The 20744-nt window shown below is 37.1% G+C and overlaps 1 protein-coding gene across 1 annotated transcript; it reads left to right on the top strand.

The window, feature by feature from the left end:
• The first annotated feature begins 116 nt into the window (after positions 1-116).
• On the top strand, positions 117-18169 carry DEK (DEK proto-oncogene). Its single transcript, XM_081950947.1, has 11 exons — positions 117-321; positions 5171-5313; positions 6317-6418; positions 6645-6754; positions 9497-9591; positions 10610-10730; positions 13325-13510; positions 13999-14134; positions 14969-15117; positions 16298-16366; positions 16762-18169. Exons 2-11 carry the CDS (start codon positions 5184-5186, stop codon positions 16771-16773), a joined length of 1110 nt encoding a protein of 369 aa, XP_081807073.1. The 5' UTR covers positions 117-321; positions 5171-5183; the 3' UTR covers positions 16774-18169.
• Positions 18170-20744: the final 2575 nt, after the last annotated feature.

The following is a 20744-nucleotide window of genomic DNA, read 5'->3' as shown; positions in this document are numbered from 1 at the left end:
CTTTCCTGGAAAATTCATGTCTTTGACGTGCTCTCCTGCCCATCACTTTCTAACCCCGCCTCCTCGGGACTACGCCTTGAGCAGCTATTGGTCGGCACTTTCCCGCTTCCTTCTTCCCCTTTGATAACCCGCCATTTTGAAACGTTGTTGATTTTCTGTGAGGAAAGCCAGTAACGCCAATATCGCCCCCCCCCACATTACCCCGTCTTCTTTTAAACGAGGCTCGTGCCCTCCTGAAGCAAGTTTTGTTTTGTCGCCGTCCGGGGGCCGCCTCCATCGCTGCTGGGCCCGTTTTCTTAGAAGCGCCCCGAAGTACCCGAGGTAGGTGTTTCGGTGTTATTGGGATAACGGCCGAAAAGAAGATGCTTGTGACAGGCCCGGAGGGTGTGCTAGTGTCCGAAACCCGGCCGGGGGAGGGGGAACGGCCTACCACGACGCCCCATAGAACCGTCAGGAAAGGGGAAGAATCCCTCAGCGCCTTTCTTCCCTTCTCCCCTCAGAGTGGACTTCAATTCCGGCCAGCGCGAGGCCTGACGTTTTTCGCGGCTCCAACTGTTTTTCCCGCCGGAATTCTGCTGCCTGTCACAGTCCTCAGCAGCTACCCGAGGCTGTGTGCTCTGCCCTCTGACGCTGCAGGAGCCTATGCTCTTTAAGCAAGCAGCGGTAGTAAAATGGGATAAATCACGGTAGAAGAGGAAGGCGCCTAACTGATCAGTTCGCCTCTTGGGGACGCCGTGTAATTCCTCGGCCGCGATATTGTATTATTATTATTCTCCTCCTCTTTCGTGTAATTTCTTAGCCTCGGTGCTCTTCTTCTGCTTCACGTCCCTGTAATTCCTTGCCTGCAATCTCCTCCTTTAAAACTCAGGCGAGCAGACTTAATACTCCTAACCTCCAATTTTCCCCATAACAAACAACCCCCTCGAGGTAGGTTGGCTGAGAAAAAGCGACTGATCCAAAGTCATCCAACCGACTTTCACAAGTTACTGGGGTTTGCAATTCTGAGGGAAAGATGGGGGTGTTTTGATTTCCCATTTGTAGAGCCTTGATTTTTTGAACATTATTATTATTATGTGGTTAATCTTTGGTGAGATTCACAGCCTTTGGGGCTGGTTGGTAGCCTAACAGCTCGAGTCCTAACCAAGGACCTAGGAACTGTTAAGATAACGTCGGAGGATATACGTTGTTCCAAGTAGGGTGGTTTTTTGTAGAGTCAGAATGTTCAAGTCAGGTAAATTTAGAATTTTCAAATGAGGTAGCCCATTAAGTATTGCTCCAAGGGCTCCAATTACAATTGGGACAGCACATGATTTATTTTTCTACAGTCACTCAACCTCAATTTGTAAGTCCTGGTATTTTGTGATTTTTTTCTTGCTGTTTATTTTCAATTCGTGCATCACCAGGTATTGCAATGTCAATGAACCATACTTTTTTCTTTTCAATTATTGTTATGTCAGGTGTGTTGTAGGCCAAGTGCCTGTCAGTCTGGATTCTGAAATCCCACAAGATTTTGCCTTTCTCATTCTCTAAAACCTTCTCAACCTGATGGTCCCAGTGGTTTTTGCTGTACTCAAATCCAAACTTTTGGCACAATTTCCAGTGAAAAATCTTAGCAATGCTGTCATGGCATTGTAGGTAGTCAGTTTGTGAAATTTTGCTGCACCCGCTCATCAAGTGGTCAACTGTCTCATCTTTCTCATTACAGAGGCAACATTTGCTGTTGGTGGTAACATGTTGAATTTTTGCCTTCATGCAGTTTGTGGCTAAGGCTTGTTCTTGAGCTATCAAAATAAAGCCTTCTGTTTCTTTTTTCAGTACTCCTGATCTTAACCAGTTCCAAGTTAGTTTTTGGTCAGCTTTGCCTTCAATAACTTTTCAAGTATTGGCCATGCATAGCTTTGCTTTTCCAATTTTCAGCTCGCTTCTCAATTACTTCTTTCTTATATTCAGCTTTTAACTTAGTTGTCTTCAAAAGGCCTCCTTTATTTACTTCCTGTAAATAATTCTGCTGTAGTGAAAATTTTATTTTACAATTTTTAAACGTCGTTAGTCCATTAGCCTTTGTTCACTGATATCACAGTCCGTGTGGTTCACCTTCCAAATCTGATACATTCGTTTTTGAAATCCACATTTTTCTGGCTCAGACTGATAGTAAGCTTCCATAATAAAGATGTTTTCTTCCCTAGTCCAGATTTTTTGCTTTTTCTTCCAGTAGCTTGTCAGCTCCATGCCCTGGTTGCCTACCAGGCAACCAGGGCATGGTTGTTGTTGTTGTTGTTGTTGTTAACTTTATTCATTAAACATGTAACTTGGCCAACTGAACATTCAAGAATGCATTACAAATACCAGTGACTGGTGCTAATGGTTGATACGGTTTGCTGCCAGCGTCCTAGGTATCAACCAAGTACCTTCTTAAGTTGTACGATGTTCCGAGTAACGCAGTTTTTTGCAGTTCCGCTGATGTTATTGCAGGAAGCTGCAATTTGTTGATGTTTATTATTATTATTATTATTATTATTATTATTATTTACTTTATTCATTAAACGTGAAACTCAATCAACTGAACATTCAAAAATGCATCAGAAATACCATTGACTGGTGCTAATGGTTGATACGGATTGCTTCCAGTCTCCTGGGTATCAACCAAGTTCCTTCTTAAGATGTACGATGTTCCAAGTAGTAGTAATAAAATTATTATTATTATTACTACTACTACTACATCATTTATGGGCAGCCTATCACACCAATGTGCTGCTACCTCCAGGTATTAGCTACTGGAGAATTTGTTTCAAAATAGCTGCTAAAAGTTAAAAAATTGAAGCTGAAAAGTATTGTGCAACTCAGAAACTTTCCTTTTTGGTGTTATTTGAAAAAGATATTTTGTTTCTATGAGCTGACAATCTGCAAACATCAATAGTGCATCAGAAAATGACCAACTATATTTTAGCCTGAAATGCTGTGAGAAATGTACCGGTATAACTAGTTTATGGTATGGAATGGAGTATTACGCACTACCAGATGATTGGTTATTTCCATTACATGATCCAGTTGGTAAGCATGTTGTACAAATTCATCTGTTGCACAGTCACTCCACTAACTATATGAAGTGGCTATTCTGCTTATTGCAGAGATAGCTAGAATTGCCTACTTCAGTGAAGAAAACATGTAAGTGTGAAAATCAGACACAGAATGTCGTATTGGTGTTTATTATTTAGCATTATACAGAATGCTCCTGTGTCCTTATTCAAGCAGCTTGGTTTTCATAGCTAGTAGTTTGAATAGTACTGCCTTATCCAAAGTAACCATTGAATTTTATGGCTGATGCAGTTTTTAAACTTATATTTCACTTCTCAAAAGTTCTGAATATTGTAAATAAACTACATTACTTAATGCAAAGCTTCATTAACTTAGACAATTTTAAAAGGGACTAAATGCATTCAAGGAATATAGGGCTCTCATCACTGCAAAACAGTATCCCTCTTGACTATCAATTTTTGCATGGTGTCCATATGTATTCAAGTGATCATGGTCTAAATTGATCTTTATTATGTTCTTAGGTATAATAGTGACGGTCAAAATGAAGAAGGATTTTAAAGTCTATCTTGGTTGCTATATCTATATGTCTGGAATTTTTTGGTATTGATTCTATACATATTAGTATATTAACAAAGCCAAGAATTGACTAATTTCAGTATAAATATTTATTTGGAATTCTGTCTGTCCCTATACAAAATTTACCAAACAGATATATACCAAATACCTATTTAAAATATGTATTGAATACATTGCCATTTTTTATAGGTGAGACCAAAGTCTATCTAGTTCAGAAGTATTCACAAAGTTACAGTACAAAACACTTTTGACTTGCTTTATAAAGCAAAAATTTCCTAACTTATTTTTCTGGAAGTAAATAAATAATTGGTTTAATAATAGTTTTCTAAGTCATTTTGATTAATTTCCTTTCATATGTGGGAGTCATATTGTCCTATTCTATTTAAGTACGGTAATTGGAATTTTTTAGAATCAGGATATAATAATGTGAAATTGTATGCTAAAAATTATGGAAAGCATTATTTTGAATGCATTTTTCTGTTCTTTAGTGTGTTTAATGCGGAATTTATTTTACTTAATTTGCAGAACAGCTTACTCTAGAGCAAAATTTAAGTTTTTGGATTCCATGACAAATTTGGGTGCTTCCATCTTCCTATATGACAGGATATATGCTTGCAGTGCCCTAGCCATTAAAGATATTGTTCATATTTTGTTTGTTTGTGAATTGCATGCCCCTTTTAGGCTTCAATATTTTAAATCCATATGTGAAAGGATTGCCCACTGGGACTTGAATCTCACATGGTCCTATTTCCTCTTAGGCTCTAACATATACATTGTTAGCAGAACTGCTAAGTTTACAGACAAGGCAGTTCAGCTCAGAATTATATTGAATAAGTCAGGGTATTATATAGAGCCAATGTATTTCGATTCAATTCAATTTTCTTTATTGGCCAAGTGATTGGACACACAAGGAATTTGTTTCCAGTTTTTTCCATTACCAATAATAGAAGGTAATAATTGATTCTTTATTTTTAGCATACTTGTGGTGAGATGGGGAACAAAAAAATTTAATATATAATAATGTATTATATTTTCTTATACCTAGTTTATCCTGAAATATACCTTGTATTTTACCTTTGATGTGGTCATAAAACTATTCAATAGATTATCCATCTGTTTTATTTACCAGTAGTTTGTCTTTATCTGCATGTTTATTAGCTATATGATTTACCTACCAGATAATGTTGAATTGATAGCAAAATATTCACATGAGATTTGGAGCTGTATTTAATAGGTTATATAACAAATACATATCTATTCTTAAGAAAATCTGTTTCTTATGGTGTAAGAAAATTTGAAAGGCAGTAACTGAGCTTATATAATGGTAGAGCAGGACTTTTTAATCATTGTTTGTGGAACAAATATAAGTGACCTAATAAGTATATAACATTAAATGGTAACGAGTAAGCTCACATATCATTCTAAGCCAAAAACAAACCAATTATGACTATGCACATTGTATGAACCTTTGTGCTAGAAGGTGCAAAGTCTCAGTACTAGTAGTAGTAATAAAATGCTTCATACTAAGTTGATATTTTCCCCTATATCATCTATGCAGAAAGAAAGCAGTTATGTCTTCTGTTTCTGAAAAAGATGATTTACTTTCTACTGAACAAAAAGAAAAAAGAGAACCACGAACTGAAAACAAAGCTGAAAATAGTGAGGACGATGAAGAGGAAGAAGAAGAGGAAGAGGAAAAAGGTGAGTGGAATTTATTCTGAACAGAGATTCAAATGACTATAAGACAGCATGCTATTTTCAGATCCCGTCCTCCTCTGGCTCCTTGTCACTTTCAAGTAGAAACTCTCCAGAATGGAGTTTATTGTAGATTGTAGAGAACAGTGAAGAATTTTTTTTCATTTATTTTCTGTTCATTATATATTAAGATGGAGAACTTCAAATTGTGAGATGTGACCCTCAGTAGTCATGTTTAAAAGGTGAAGGATCATGCTCATTCTTTGGAGAAACTGACTGTCACTTTGTCCTAGCTGAGTGGAAGTATGGTTTGGCTTTGATAAAGCTGTTCATTTACAAGCCAAGCTTGCACAAAGAGAATTGCTACTTGGATAGAAAAGAGAAACAGTAACAGTAAGTCTCAGTGAACCTCACCAGATTTGCCTGAAAGGGAATGCACTTTTCGATGGTGAAAGAGAACAGAATATCATTTCTGCTTACATAAGAGGAGCAAAGATACATGCCTGGTACAAGCTCAAGTCTCATTTCACTGTTGATGCCTGCAGATCTGCCATAGGACCAAGAAAAAAAATCTACGGTGTTTTCCACAAGTCTTTCCTGTTGCTAAGTTACTATCCTACTGCAACAGGTACTGGCATGCCCAGTGCTTATACAGCCCAGGAATGGATTGAACAACTGGCCATGTGGTGCAGCTGGATTCTGTTGTTTTGCATGTACACTTAGAGCTTCTGAACCAGAGACAAATTCCTTCTGTGTGTATAATCATAGTTTGTCAAATAAACTATTATATTCTATTCCATTCCGTTCCGTTCCATTTGTGGATAAATTGTTAAATTATTTGAGCATCTGACTACATCTGGCTCTAATTTGCCAGTATTTTAGGTTAGAATGCTTGTTCAAGTGTCATATATACTCTTTCTAAGCCTACATATTATATTATTTTTTGTTTATTCTGTGCAGTAATTTCAACTATTTTCCTGACTGCATGAAACTATCAATTGTCTTTCAGAAAAGAGCCTCATTGTTGAAGGAAAGAGAGAGAAGAAGAAAGTAGAAAGATTGACGATGCAAATGTCATCATTACAGAAGGAACCTTTTACAATTACACCAGGCAAGCTTTTTGTCTTGCATATTACATTTTTCTTTGTTTAATTGAAGAGAAAACCTTTCTGTATACAATATGAAAGATCACATTTGTAATTTTCTAAACTATCCTATGTTTAGGGATTTGGGACATTTAATGTTTCTTTTGAAAAAGTATTGCAATAAATATGGGGATGGGCTTTGGCTAAAATGATTAAGTAACTTTGTTTATAACATAATATTTGCCTTTTCAGGAAAGGGTCAAAAACTTTGTGAAATTGAAAGAATACAGTATTTTTTAAGTAAGAAGAAAACTGATGAACTTCGAAATTTGCACAAACTTCTTTACAACAGGCCAGGCACAGTAAGAAATATAACATGCTTTTTCATTCATACTGTTTTAAGTTGATATATAGTGATTCTATGAAATCACACTATTTCCTAGATTGAGCACATTTATATGCTGCATATTACCATCAATGGAATCCTACAGTAATTTAGAATATAATCCAATAAATTCCAATCACATCCAAAATTAAAAATATAATACATAATGTAAACAAAATAACAAAACCATAAATAGTTCAAATTATCAGAAATTGGCTCATAAAAACATGTCATTCTTAAAAGCAGATTGAAAACAAGTCTTCTACAGGGGAAATGCTTAAGCTATAAAAGTAGAAGCAAAAGCTATAAAAGTGAATTCCTCATAAAGGCCCTAGTCCTGGTAAATATCAGATGAGCCTCTTTCACGTGAGGCACATATTCTCCTGTGCACTGCTTGGAGAGTCCAAGCATGGGTTAAATTCAGCCTATTCGCCCAAGGACTGAGTTAATTTTCTTAGCCACGCCTCCTCTCCTCATTGAGGACCAGTTCAGAAACTCAGTCTAGCCCCGTTCGGATGCGTTCTTGGAGAGTTCCTCAGTTCTTGGACGAATAGACTGGAACTCACCAATATTAGTCAGATATTTTGTTATTTTTGTCACCTCCTTAGTTAGGCAGAGAAAAGAAATTGCTTTTTAAAGAGAGGTTTTGTTACCAAGCTAAGAGAAATTCGGAGGTTTCCGGCTCTCCATTAGCCAACGGAGCTGCGGTTCGTGGGGGCGCTTGTCCGGCGGCTGCTGGCGAGCGCGGTGGGGCAGGAGGCTTCCTTTCCCCCCCCCAGCTGTTAATTAACCGAATTTCGCCCGGAGGCCTCGGCGGAGGCTCCGTATTGCGTCAGGCAGCTCCCTTTTCGTCCAAAAAAGGCGCGGTGGCCATTTTGGATACGTTTTGGCGTGCTTTTCCATTTCGGCCGTTTGCAGCAACCGCGCCTTTTCCCTCAGTGCGCAGATCGCCGCGGGGGAGTCTTAGTTCGGGGCGCTGGCAAGGCTTTCTCCCCCCAAAGAAAACCTACAAGTGCGGCCTGGGAGAGTTTTGGCCCTCGGGTCATGCTCCCGTCCACTGGACAGATCTGCGAGGCACACAGTTACTACATACTCGCGCCAGTGCCAGGCCTACTGCTCTCCAGCCTTGAAGAACACAGACATCATGGCTGAAAGAAGCAAGAGAACGCCAGAGGACAATCCAGACCCCTCGGTGAAATGCAGTAGGCCAGATCCACCTGAGGTGGAACAAGGACTAAAGGGCACTAAAGGGAAGGGGACCCCTAACTCCAGAGGTGGCAAGGCCTTATCCAAGGCTGAGGCCCGCAGACATAAGGCCCTAGAAAAAACCTTTGAAAGGGCCAGGAGACTGTCCATTTCTTCTGGGCAGCCATCCAGGGATCCTAGCCCCTTGCCACAACCCCACGAGGTTTTTCCACAGGGCTCCCCAGGACAGTGTCATTCCCCACCAGCTATGGAGGAGGAGTTTCAGGCCTCTTCACCTGCAGTCTCCCTGGGGTACCCTGAGTCCTCTATTCAAGAGGAAATGTGTCCTTTTGGCTGTTCTGCCCTCGAGGAAGATCCAACTCCTAGGCAAGCTGGCAGGGGGGGGGGGGCATCTGGATCCCCTGAGGATCAAGGACCCAATCTGTCATCACAGATGCAAAGGGCCATTGAGCAGGCAATTGAGAGGGGCATAGAGGCTGGCATCCGAAAGAAACTCCAGGCCTCAAAAGCCACTCGTGCCAATACTACCCAGAAGCCTGTTCCAAGGGATCAGGCAGCAGGGCCTCCCTCTCCAGGGACTTCTATTGCTACAGAGGAATTAGTTCTGGAGGAGGACAATGCAGAGGAGCAGGAATTTTCAGAGGATGAGAATCCTCCTGAAAAACCTGCCTTTACGGGCTTATTCCGCCCTTCCATATTTAAGTCAATATTACATAAGGCCAAGGCCTTGACCCAATTGGGCGTTACCTCCCAGGGGTCCACTACCACCTCTGACCCTCAGGACCCAAAAGAGGGTCTTTTTGATGAGATCATCCCCGCACAGGAACTGATTCCAGTGCCAGACATGTTTGTCAATATAATTCAGTGCCAGTGGGCCCAACCTGGCTCCTTGACCAATCCCAGCGGGGTAGACAAAAATCTTTACTCGGTGGAGAGCAAATTAGATGATTTATTGCAACTGCCACAAGTGGACACCCCCATTATTTCCCTTATCTCCAATTCGGTCCTTCCCACTGACCTCCTTGAGGGGCTCAAAGCCGAGGATAAAATGGCAGAGAAAGCTTGCCACAAAACCCACAATTTCTGCTTGCAGGCAAATGGTATTTCTTGGAGATTTTCCAATGCATCATTGTTGCTACTTGGTCATGTCATTTTTTGCAACAGCTAACTAGGTGGCTCACTTGTTTCTTCAGCTTCTTTGCAGAGGAGGCATTTGCATCTGTTGCTCTCTTTTCAGTTCTGTCACTGTGTGCATTTGTTCTTAAGGCTTGATCTTGTGCAGCCAGATTTAGCCCCTCTTGTCTTGTTATGGATGGGCAGCCTCCATTATGATCATATATCAAGGACTACTCTGTAGTTCGATTGCTATATATTTAGATTTTAGTCAAAGTTGACACGACAGTTTGCTGTCTGATTTTAAGGCTACACATTTGTACTTTGATATTTTGACAATTAGATGAAATAAAGAACATTGCAACATTGTTTTATACTGACCAATTGTATTCTTTTTTAGGTTACTTCACTGAAAAAAAATGTAGGACAGTTCAGTGGCTTTCCATTTGAAAAAGGAAGTGATCAATACAAGAAAAAGGAAGAAATGCTGAAAAAGTGAGACTTTAACATATTTAATCAGTATAATTAATGTTCAAAATATTTGGAGCCTAAATGTGTATTCCCAGGACAAAATTCAATTAGTAATTTCACTGTACAAGTATTTCAAATCATATCTGTGAATATAATTTAATATAATTTGACATTATACTCTTAACAGAGCATGTTTTAAAAATTAAACAACTAAAATATAATCATTATCTTAAATTATACTACAATATTACATTGTTGCTGATATGTTTATAGCAGTGTAGCTTTCAATATAATTTATTGAATAAAATACTGAAGGTTTTCACATCTGTACATTTAAAATGCAATCCAGTCTAAAGAGAACATATTAGTTCCTTTTGTACTAGGTTTGGAAATTTTAGCTTTGTAATTTAGCATAATCATATTCGTATATAAGGATTTGATGAAAGACCAATTTTTATTTTGAAGGAAATATTAATGGTCCTCTACTGTCAAATTGTAATGTTTTCTCTATTTATTTGCATTAACTGTAAGGTCTTCCATAGTTTTCAAGTTGCTATTGATATTTATGATTAAGAGAACTTTTTGTGCAATTTTATTTCATGTATAGGGAATGTAACAATCAGAACAATTGTTAATATTTGAATTTTCATTAATTTTAAGAATACTTGATTAATGTGATTTGGATATGTCGTGTGGAGGCTAAAAAAGAAGCATAAAATATTAATCTAGTTATCTATCTGCAAAATGATGGTGGTTATACTGATAAGGAGTGTTGATTAAAATTGGAAAGGGCTTGGAGGCCTCTGCATTTTAAATACTTTGGTCTACCAAGGAGTCTCTGTGTGTGTGCGTGCGTGCATGTGTGTGTGTGTGTGTAGAGAGAGAGAATGTGCATGAGTATGTATATATAAATGTATATACGTATGTATGTATGTATATAAATCCCACACTTCTATTACCTATATTTAACATATTGTCTATTTGTATTACATATTTAGTAATTACTTTTACTAAACGTTTTTAAAAGTGTGTTTCTCTACAGATACAGAAATGCAATGCTAAAAAGCATATGTGAAGTTCTTGATTTGGAAAGATCAGGAGTTAACAGTGAACTGGTAGCAAGAATCTTAAATTTCCTAATGCATCCAAAACCTTCAGGCAAGGTGAGAGCTATGCTTAGATCATTGTTTTAATCTAAACTAAAATGGGGTTTAGGACATAATTTGAACATATTAGCATTAACAAAAAAGATGTTGTGCCTCGTTTTTTACAGCTGTTCCTCCTGAGCCTAGCTGTTAGCATAAAATTACACTAATGTTTTACTTATTTCATGTACATCTATGTGCCATGGCTTAGGACATTGTTATACGGGTGAGATATTTGAGATATTATTGATATTAAAGTTACCTAAAGTAACTCTCAACAACAACTCAAATGCCCTTTTAGCCTCAGTAAGGTTATTAAAGATTGTTATTTCAAGAGTTGCCCTGCATCTACAAATGCTTATCTGAATGGGTTGATTATGTCTTCATGATTCCATTAATAATACAAGTACATGATTTGAAACCATTTTAATTGCTGTTTATTTTAGATATATTTGTAAGGTCATATTTTCTGAAAGCAAATGCAACAAACTGATAACCTACAGTAGTTCTGGGGAGTGGAAAGTCATCTAAATATTGAGGGCAAGTGAAGCTCTTAGGGTTGTACTAACATCCCTTGAGAATTAAAACATTTTAGTGGAGCCTATTTTCAAACTATTAAGTTATTTCTTTATTTTTCCCTTTTTAAAAAATGGAAAATACTGTATTTTTTGCACTATAAGATCCTCCGGACCATAAGATGCACCTAGCTTTTGGGGAGGAAAACAAGAAAAAAAAATCTACTTCTGCCTCCAAGCATCCATAAGTATTCATCTGGCTAGCGTCCTTGCAGCAAACAGCCTAGTCAGCTTCAGCATGTTATCAGAGCCTGATTTAGCACGAGCAGCTGATTAGTGGTTGGATCGGCCTTCCGGAATATTGCCAATCAGCTATTCCAGGCTGCGGGGATCGCCGCCACCCATCATCGTTGCCTATCGCCACCTCTGCACATTCTGTTTTCAGCCTCTGCACCCCATTTTTGGCCTCCGTATGTCCCATTTTTGGCCTGTTCCAGGCGTGGATCACCACCGATTGCATTCGGCAGTGATGGTTATTCCTACCGCCTGAAACAGGCAGAAAACGGGATGTGTGGAGGCAGAAAATGGGTTGTGCTGAGACAGAAAACAGCTAAAGGATGGGGGCCAGCAAGTGGGTGGGGCTTCAGCAATATTAGCTCTATAAGACACATTTCCACCCACTTTTTTGGGGGGGAGTGTGTCTTATAGTGCAAAAAATATGATACATGCAAATTGAAATAGCCAATTAGAACAAAACCACAATTCATTTAAGAGTTGTTAAGATTTGTTCTATAATAACATTTAAATTTTATTAAACCCATGTTCTCCTTACTCTTCAATCTTCTCTAATCTCTATAAATAATACAAAGTATCTCAGATCACCAGAGTCCATGAGACTGAGGACTAAATGCAAATTATAAAGAAATAATCCTCTTCAATCAGGGAATAGAAATCCTTAAACTCTACTTTCAATAATTAATTGCTGAATTCTGTGGAACCTTGGTAAGGCCACACTTGGAATATTGCACTCAGTTTTGGTCGCCACGATGTAGAAAAGATGTGGAGACTGTAGAAAAGAGTGCAGAGAAGAGCAACAAAGATGATTAGGGAACTGGAGACTAAAACATATGAAGAACGGTTGCAGGAACTGGGTATGTCTAATTTAATAGAAAGAAGGACTAGGGGAGACATGTTAGCAGTGTTCCAATATCTCAGAGGTTGCCACAAAGAAGAGGGAGTCAAACTATTTTGCAAGGCACCTGAGGGTAGAACAAGAAGCAATGGGTGAAAACTAATCAAGGAGAGAAGCAATTTAGAACTGAGGAGAAATTTCCTGACAGTTAGAACAATTAATCAGTAGAACAGATTGCCTCCAGAAGTTATGAATGCCCCAACACTGGAAGTCTTTAAGAAGCTGATGGATAGCCATTTGTCTGAAATGGTGTAGGGTTTCCTGCCTAGGCAGGGGGTTGGACTAGAAGACCTCCAAGGTCCCTTCCAACTCTGCTGTTGTATTGTATTGTATTGTATTATATGCACAAAGATGGAACCAACTTTCTGGGAGTTACTGCCAACTTACAGAGCACCTCTGAAAAATATATCAAAAAGATCACAGATATGTAAGATTGAATATTTAATCTGAATAGGAATTAAATTCTTACTCAGTTCTATTTCTTTTTTTAAAACGAATGTGTTTACTCATCTAATGTGTATCATGACTTTCCATAGGAAAAGAATTATGAGTCTAACACAAAAGTAAAAATAAGTTGAGAATTTAAAAAAAATGAAAACATAAAATACATGATGACGTTTGTCCATGGTGATCGAAGAGGACCTTGACATCTAACAGGTTATGAGCTGTCCACAAAATACATAATATATATTGAAAGCTAAAATTAGCACAAAACAATTTATAAAAGCCAAAAAAATGTTGATTCACTTAAAGTAAACTATAATCCTATGAAACTATTTTCTGAACAAATTTTCAAAATAGGAACAATCATCTAAGTTAGTTTACAGTATTTCCTATAGTATGTATAGATTATAAAACTATTTGATCATTTTAAAATAAATTACTTCATTTTCAATATTTAATAGCCATTGCCAAAATCCAAGAAAACTCCTAACAAAGGTGGTAAAAAAGAGCGTAGTAGCTCTGGAACAGCACGGAAAGCCAAACGCACCAAATGTCCTGAAATCCTGACAGATGAATCTAGCAGTGAAGACGATGAAAAGAAAGGGAAAGATGAATCATCTGAGGAAGATAAAGAAAGTGAAGAAGAGGTAAGAATTTCAGTATAAATAATATGTGCTAAAGAATTATACTCTCACCAATAATTTAAGTTAAATGGCAACAGCATGGAATCAGATTGTTACAGATAGTCCCAAAATTCCTTAAATTTATCGCTTTTAAGCTATATTAATGTTATAAATGGTTCTTAAAAGAATTGGCTGAATAATAGCAATTATAAACTGCAGTTTATATTGTTATAATATTGATATTTTCAGGTCATAATTTAAAATTATCTATGTATCAGATTTCTAGGCCTGAGTCTACATGTTCTATAATGTATCTTTTTGCATACTGGAAAAAAAAATAGAAACACCACTTTTAATAAGCCACAGATATTTGGGACAGGTAGAGCATACATAACAGTGTTTAAATGGGTTACACTTTTATTTTATTTCTTTAGCATTAAATTTGCATTAGTTCAGTATGTTTAAAACTGATATTGAAATAGATTTTACTGTGCTTTCTACCTACCTCACAGCGACCCAAAAAATCAACAAAGAAAGAAAAACCCAAACAAAAAGTAGCTTCAAAAAGCAAAAAGGGTGCAAGAAACGCTAATGTCAAGAAAGCAGATAGCAGTACAACCAAGAAGAGTCAGAACTCTTCCAAAAAAGGTAAGTTCACCACTCATCAAATCTCAGTTATTATAATCTGACAAAAAACCAATTTCAAACTGTGGGTTTTTTTTGAGGAACCAGTCTTCCTTAATATCTCAAAATATTTTGAACTATTTCATGGCTTTTAATGTTCACTTTGGCTGTTGGGATCAAAAGGAAATGTCCTGGCAGGCCAGTTAGAAATACTGAACTCAGTTTCTATTAAACAACTTCAATCACATGATTTGGAACTATTGTATGGAAACTAGGGCACTTTTTATTTTATACAAAAAGAATTTGTTCCTATGTTCTGTCAGGTTAAGAGGAATTGTTTTTTTTTTTAGTGAAATCAGCCATATTAGAAACATTATCTTGATTATCCTTTCTCATGTATATTGGGTGGAAAGAACCTAGAGATGACTGGGATGAGAAATAATAAAGTTGGAGGATATGAAAACAGGAGAAAAGAAATCTAAAACAGTAGTCCCCAACCGCCAGGCCGCAGCCCACTACTGGGCCTTGAGTGGCAGGCAAGGGTGAGCACCACTTGCATGAGCTTTGGGCAAACACAGGCACTCCAAATGGAGCTGCTTGTGTCCATGCACTTGTCCGCCACTCACATGGGACCATCCCCTTTCCCTCCCTTTTCCTGGTCAGTCCACAAAGCCAGAATGGTTGGGGTACTCTAATCTAAAAGATACCTTTTTACTATCTGAATCTTTCTCTTTGAAAAATCCCAGTATGTAAAGCTTTCTTTAGTATAAACTAATTCGCAATTTTATTCAAAGTTAAATTTGACTGGTGGAAGGAAAAAACAGTTATCTGCATTTTAACAAAATATTTTTCATTTAGAAAGTGAATCTGAGAATAGTTCAGATGATGAGCCTTTAATTAAAAAATTGAAAAAGCCACCCACAGATGAAGATTTGAAAGAAACTGTGAAAAAACTACTTGCTGATGCAAATTTGGAGGAAGTTACCATGAAACAAATTTGTAAAGAGGTATATATTTGCTGTTTATTTTGTGTACTATTTACTGTGTACATTTAGTTTTCAAGGCTGCAAATAAAGATCCATAACAGTATTTCTGTAGTTTTTGCCTTTGCAGCAAGGATATAAAGTCTCTTCCTCCCTAACCCCCAACCCCCCCACAATGCTTGCAATCAGCCCAATGAACCGCTGAAATTTAATTAGTTAACCAAACTTTATTACAGTTTACAGACAACCCTGCATAAAAGAAAATACAGTACAAAATAGAATGCAGCATGCATGATAAAAAGGCCTGTACTTCTGTTGTCTACTTTGCCATCAACAACACATGAATTCTATAGAAATTAGTATGGTTTTGAGCTGAGGTATACTGACACGCCCAAGGTCACTAATGAGGCTCATAATGGAAGAGAATTCTGAATATGAGCCTTCCAGTCCTAATTTGACATTTTCATTGATTTGTATATTTCCACTTTCATAGCTCTCCTGTAGCACATAGTAAAGTTTTTTTTAATATAGCATTCAAAATAAATAAATATTTTTAATGAAATCTCAAGCAATATACACACAAATCTTCATTTATTTTGTCCCTGCAGCAATTAGCTTCTGTGGTAGATTAGACAGAGGGAGTAATTGGCCCAATTTCTGGCAACAATTTTGTGTGTTAACATCCCCCCTCCTTTTTGTCTTCTTTTATTTGATGGACTCCTTTGGTTTATACAGTCTCAGAGTCAGCTATACAAGAGAAGCCTAAGGAGTCCATCAGTACAGCATTTAAAAGATAAATATCTAGGTCATATGAATCCTGCCTTTTAAGTTATAGGGAACATTAATCCATTCTTAATGTCAATTAATGCCTTTGTCAAATCAAGCAAGAGTAGTAAAATTTCAGGGTAAGCATTTATTTCAGTTTTCTCTTTTCCATATATGAAGATGAGAACTGGAAAGGATTCACTGTGAAATAAAGTGCAAGTCAGTTCTAGTTTTCCTCAGTTTTGTAGTCATGGGTGTGGATATGAGTACTTTTTATTTTTATTGCATAATTTCCTTAGTGCAAATAATTGAAGGAACAATTTTAATAATGAAAATACTGAAGGAAATAGTTCTTAAAACAAAAGCCTTCCTTTCTCCCATCATAAGTAGGTTCATTCCATTTCACCTGATTAAACTTGTTTTAAATTGATCATTACAGGTATATGAAAGCTATCCCAGTTATGACTTATCTGACAGAAAAGAATTCATCAAAAAGACAGTGAAAGAGGTAAATACTTGATCAATGTGATATCATACATTAAATTTCAATTATAATATATGTCTTGCTTTGCTAAGATGGGTTTGGTAAATAAATATATTTAAATTTTAGAAATCTTAAAAACTGAATACTAAACTCTAAAACTCAGTTCCTCAGGCCCAAATTTTATTCAACTCTGCTTAATACGCATTTTGGTAATTTTGCTTTAATGTTTGTTTAATTACTTGATCCTATGCTATGGATGTATAGCATAGGATCAACGCAAAAACTTTAATATTAATTGAAAATCCTGTTGAGTTTTTGGGAACTTTCTCTAAAGTAAGATGTTAAAATTTCAGCCTGAGCAAAGTGTTCGTGGAAAGGTGGATTTATATAGAAGATGAAATGTTTTCTTTTCTTTTTAGCTCATTTCATGATCTAATGGGAAGAAAATGAAGGCCACACGGACTTGTTCTCCTGGATTTAAATATGTTACAAAAACCAGCAAATTGTAAAATTTATTTTGGTATAACAATATTGGTCGGAGATGACTATTGGCTTAATGTTCTGAGTGTTGATTGGAATTACCAACTTTTTAAAAAATGAGTTTAATATAATTCCTAAATTTTGCATGGTAATACATGTCCTCTACTTTTGTTTTGTACATTATGATATTTCTTTGTAAAAATAGTCATATAGCTATTGTAGGTTTTAGTCTTTGTAATGTAGAGATTTTTTTAAAAGAACAATATAAAAACTTGTATTAGTACATACACATGCAGAGACTGTGAAATACTGCAGTATTGGGCATTAAATGTATTTTAAATACACACCCATTTTCTATCAGGAGCTAGTCACATGCCCTGACTAAGACTACTGTTATGTTTTACTATCTTGCATGTGTATACAACTGAAAGTTGTAAAGCATGATCAATCACAAATAGATATTATTTTTGTACTTTTAAAGGCTTTTGTATATAAGCTTATTTCAGATTTCTTTGCTGAAAACCAGATTAAGAAAGAAAAATGTGTTTTAGATTTATGACTAGTTATCAGTGTTTATGAATCATGTTGTGATTAAATAAGAAGTAAGTATAATCACCATACAAAAGATAGCACATTTCTTTTTTTGTAAGGAATTTCTTAATTGCACTCATTTTTCAGTCTTTTAACGGAGTGCAGAGGATTATAGCTCTAAAGGCTTAATGTGATACCCCATATTGTTAATTCATAAATTAACAACAAATTTGATTTTGATTTCTAAAATACTTTTTCCAAGGTGGTGTATTGACCATTTATCTGGTGTCTCTTAAACAATGTAGTATTCTTGCAATACTGTATCCTTGTTTTGGATTCTCAGAATCTAAACCTTGGGAAAATACATATTTAAATGCATTAATCTTAGGCAACTTCTGAATAGTATGAACTAAATTAAAATATCAATTCTGCAAATAATTGTTCATGAATTTTTTATTCAATTCCAGAATGAAGTACCTGTTCACAAAAATCCTTTAAGGGATCAGATCATCATGTGTTAAAATTTCCAGCAAATGCCAAATAAATGTGTCATAAAGGAAATCAAGTATAACTAATTTCTCCATGACTGTATTGATTAAAATGATTGCAGGTTTTAAATAAGGTATTAATATGTAGTTATGGAATCATAAATCTATATTCCAAAATATTGTTAATTGATCAACTTATATCATTTTTATCACTTTGCACGCAATCATTATACTAAGCTGAGTGTAAATTTTTTATTCAATAAATGTCTTTTAAGGAAAATGTACACTGATATTTTAATACATGTAGAGTAAATGATATAGAATCAAAGGTGCTTGTGTATGTCATCTAGACAAAATATTCCTTGTTTATGCTAAATGAAGCAAAATTTTAAGATAACATTATTTTTGTGTAGACAATGCGTATACATTTCCCTAAGCAACAATTATTCCAGCGGGTCTTAACCTTTGGGTCGCGACCCCTTTGGGGGTCGAACAACCCTTTCACAGGGGTCGCCTAAGACCATCGGAAAACACATATTTTCTATGGTATTAGGAACGGTGTAGACTGAGCTCAAACTACAGCTCCCAGCATCCCCTTCTGAGCCAGAAGCTGGCAAAGCTTCTGATATGCTCTTTGGGAGAGCCGCTCTGAGCCACAAGCGCTGAGCGGTTGCCCCTCCTTTCCTAGAAAGTGAGCCTCGCTCGACCATGGTAGCCCCTGGTGGCCCGGCAAAGATCTCGGGTGAGAAGAGCGGGCAGTGAAGGGAGCGGGGCTGGGTCTGATTCCATTGATCTGCTGGGCTCCTGCTCTTTCTTTGGCCAAGACAGGAAGGAGAAGCGGCCGCCTCTCTTGGGAGCCTGTGTTGGTTGCTTTGCCCTGCTCGGCAAGGGGCAAGCCGGATTGGTGACGGCTGTTTGGCGCCTTTTTTTTTGACAAGACGCCTCCGCCATCTTACGGAATATCCTGCGCCAAGCAGCCGAGGGAAACATCTTCACCACTTTCCCTTCAGGCTGCCCCGGCAACCGAGAGGGAAGAGGAACCGTCGTGGTGGCAAGGGGGTTGTGCCAGCTTGAGGCTCTTGGGCCAGGCAGTAGGTTTTAACTTCCAACTAGGGAAGTGAGGATCCAGGGCTGCAGCCCACAGAGTCTCAAAGGAGGCGTCCTCACACTTTGCTTACTTTGCTGCACAAATTTAACCTGTAACTTTGCACGATGCTCAAGCATGGGCTTTGAATCCAGTTGGACCAGTCCCCTAATTTGTATTCAGCTAATTATTGCTTTTCTATCCCCTCTTCCTTCTGGGAGTTAGAGTGCCTGGCTCGGGTCTCGCCATTCAAATAACCACCTCTGAGGAATGCCAATTTGAGTGTTATCAGCCCTAAGTCAGCCACTTTTTGGTCCCTTCAGCCCAAGCCATAATCAGTATTAATTCTTGCCTTACCCCTGTATTCATACATTGCACTAGTGATGAATGAAACTACTGTTGGATTCGTGGCAAACTGAATTATAAACTATATAATTTTTTATGTAGTCATGTACTATGGTGGCTAAGTACACTGTGAGCCAGGATTATGATATTGAACTCATTCAATATGTTGGTGACAATAGAATTATTACATGGAAGAGATATTGCAATTGTTTGTGATGAGTTTAAAAAGGGTAGCCTTCTAAGCTTATAAAGAAATTTCCAGAAAGCCTTCTTTCTTCTAGTTACATACGTGTAGTTTGTACAGTATGTAAGTGACCTGTGAAAAGGGCCAGTCACATCTGTAGATGCTGTGCAGCTGAAGTTCAACTCCTCTTGAATCTGAGTGGTTTCATTATCCAGAAGTCATAAAATTCTTCACAGTGGGCCTTTCAGACTTTTTATGAAAATTGTCTTTTCTATCTTTAATCAGACGCAATGACATGGCAAAATATCTCAATTTGATTGTTGGATTTTCGTTGTGTAGATGCAAATGTGAACTCTTACTAGTGGTTGGACTCAAAATGGGTCTTTACTTAATTATGTTCAATTTGTAATAATGAAAATACATCCTGCATATCAGATATTTTACATTACGATTCATAACAGTAGCAAAATTACAGTTATGAAGTAGCAACGAAAATAATTTTATGGTTGGGGGTCGCCACAACATGAGGATCTGTATTAAAGGGTCACGGCATTGGGAAGGTTGAGAACCACTGAATTATTCTGAAGAATAAAAACGAGTACTAATGATTAATTCTCCAAATATTTCCAAGGAACTGACAGCTGTCAGACTCTTATCCTATTTCTCAGTTATATCCTTTACTCGTTTGTAGGTTTTGCCTGTATATAATATTAACAGTTCTAAAGTATAATTGTTTAAGCAAGCTATAGGATTAATTAAAATCAGGACTTCAAATTGATTTATAATCTTGACTTTTAAGTATGTCATTCTAAGAGAAACAAAAGCATATTTCATTTGTTTGTCTGTTTGGTCAGTAAACAATGACAAATGTTCAGTTTGGAGCTACAAGCAAATTATACTTAAATAAAAAAGCAGAAATGAAAGCTAACTTGGTTACACCAGTATGCCCAAGTACCACTATATCCAATTCTTTTTCTAGTCTCTCTTTAGTCTTTAGTCTTCTATTTTCATGAATTAATGCCAGCAGGTTTTCTTTAAATAGCTAAGAAGCTGGTTGACTTCTTATACTATTTCTATTTTCCAAACAGCCCAAGCAGAGAACAGGCACAAAGTCACATGTTATATACACTGTACAGGTACTCCTTAACTTACAACCATTTGTTTGATGACAGTTCAAAGTTACAACAGGACTGACAAAAGTGACTTATGACTCTTTTTAACACTTAAGATCGCTGCAGCATCCCCATGATCACGTGATGCAAATTCAGATACTTGGCAACTGGCATGTAT

The sequence above is a fragment of the Natrix helvetica genome, assembly GCF_964273705.1.
Source record: "Natrix helvetica genome assembly, chromosome: 4".
NCBI lineage: Eukaryota > Metazoa > Chordata > Lepidosauria > Squamata > Natricidae > Natrix > Natrix helvetica.
The sequence above is the reverse complement of the archived record's forward strand: the minus strand, read 5'-3'. Positions and strand labels throughout refer to the sequence as shown.

Bases quoted from the DNA above. Each gene is read 5' to 3' on its own strand.
- DEK (XM_081950947.1), top strand. From the start codon at position 5,184: ATGTCTTCTGTTTCTGAAAAAGATGATTTACTTTCTACTGAACAAAAA. The intron at 5,314-6,316 runs GTGAGTGGAATT...ATTGTCTTTCAG, and splicing joins AGAAGAGGAAGAGGAAAAAG to AAAAGAGCCTCATTGTTGAA. The intron at 6,419-6,644 runs GCAAGCTTTTTG...TTGCCTTTTCAG, and splicing joins ACCTTTTACAATTACACCAG to GAAAGGGTCAAAAACTTTGT.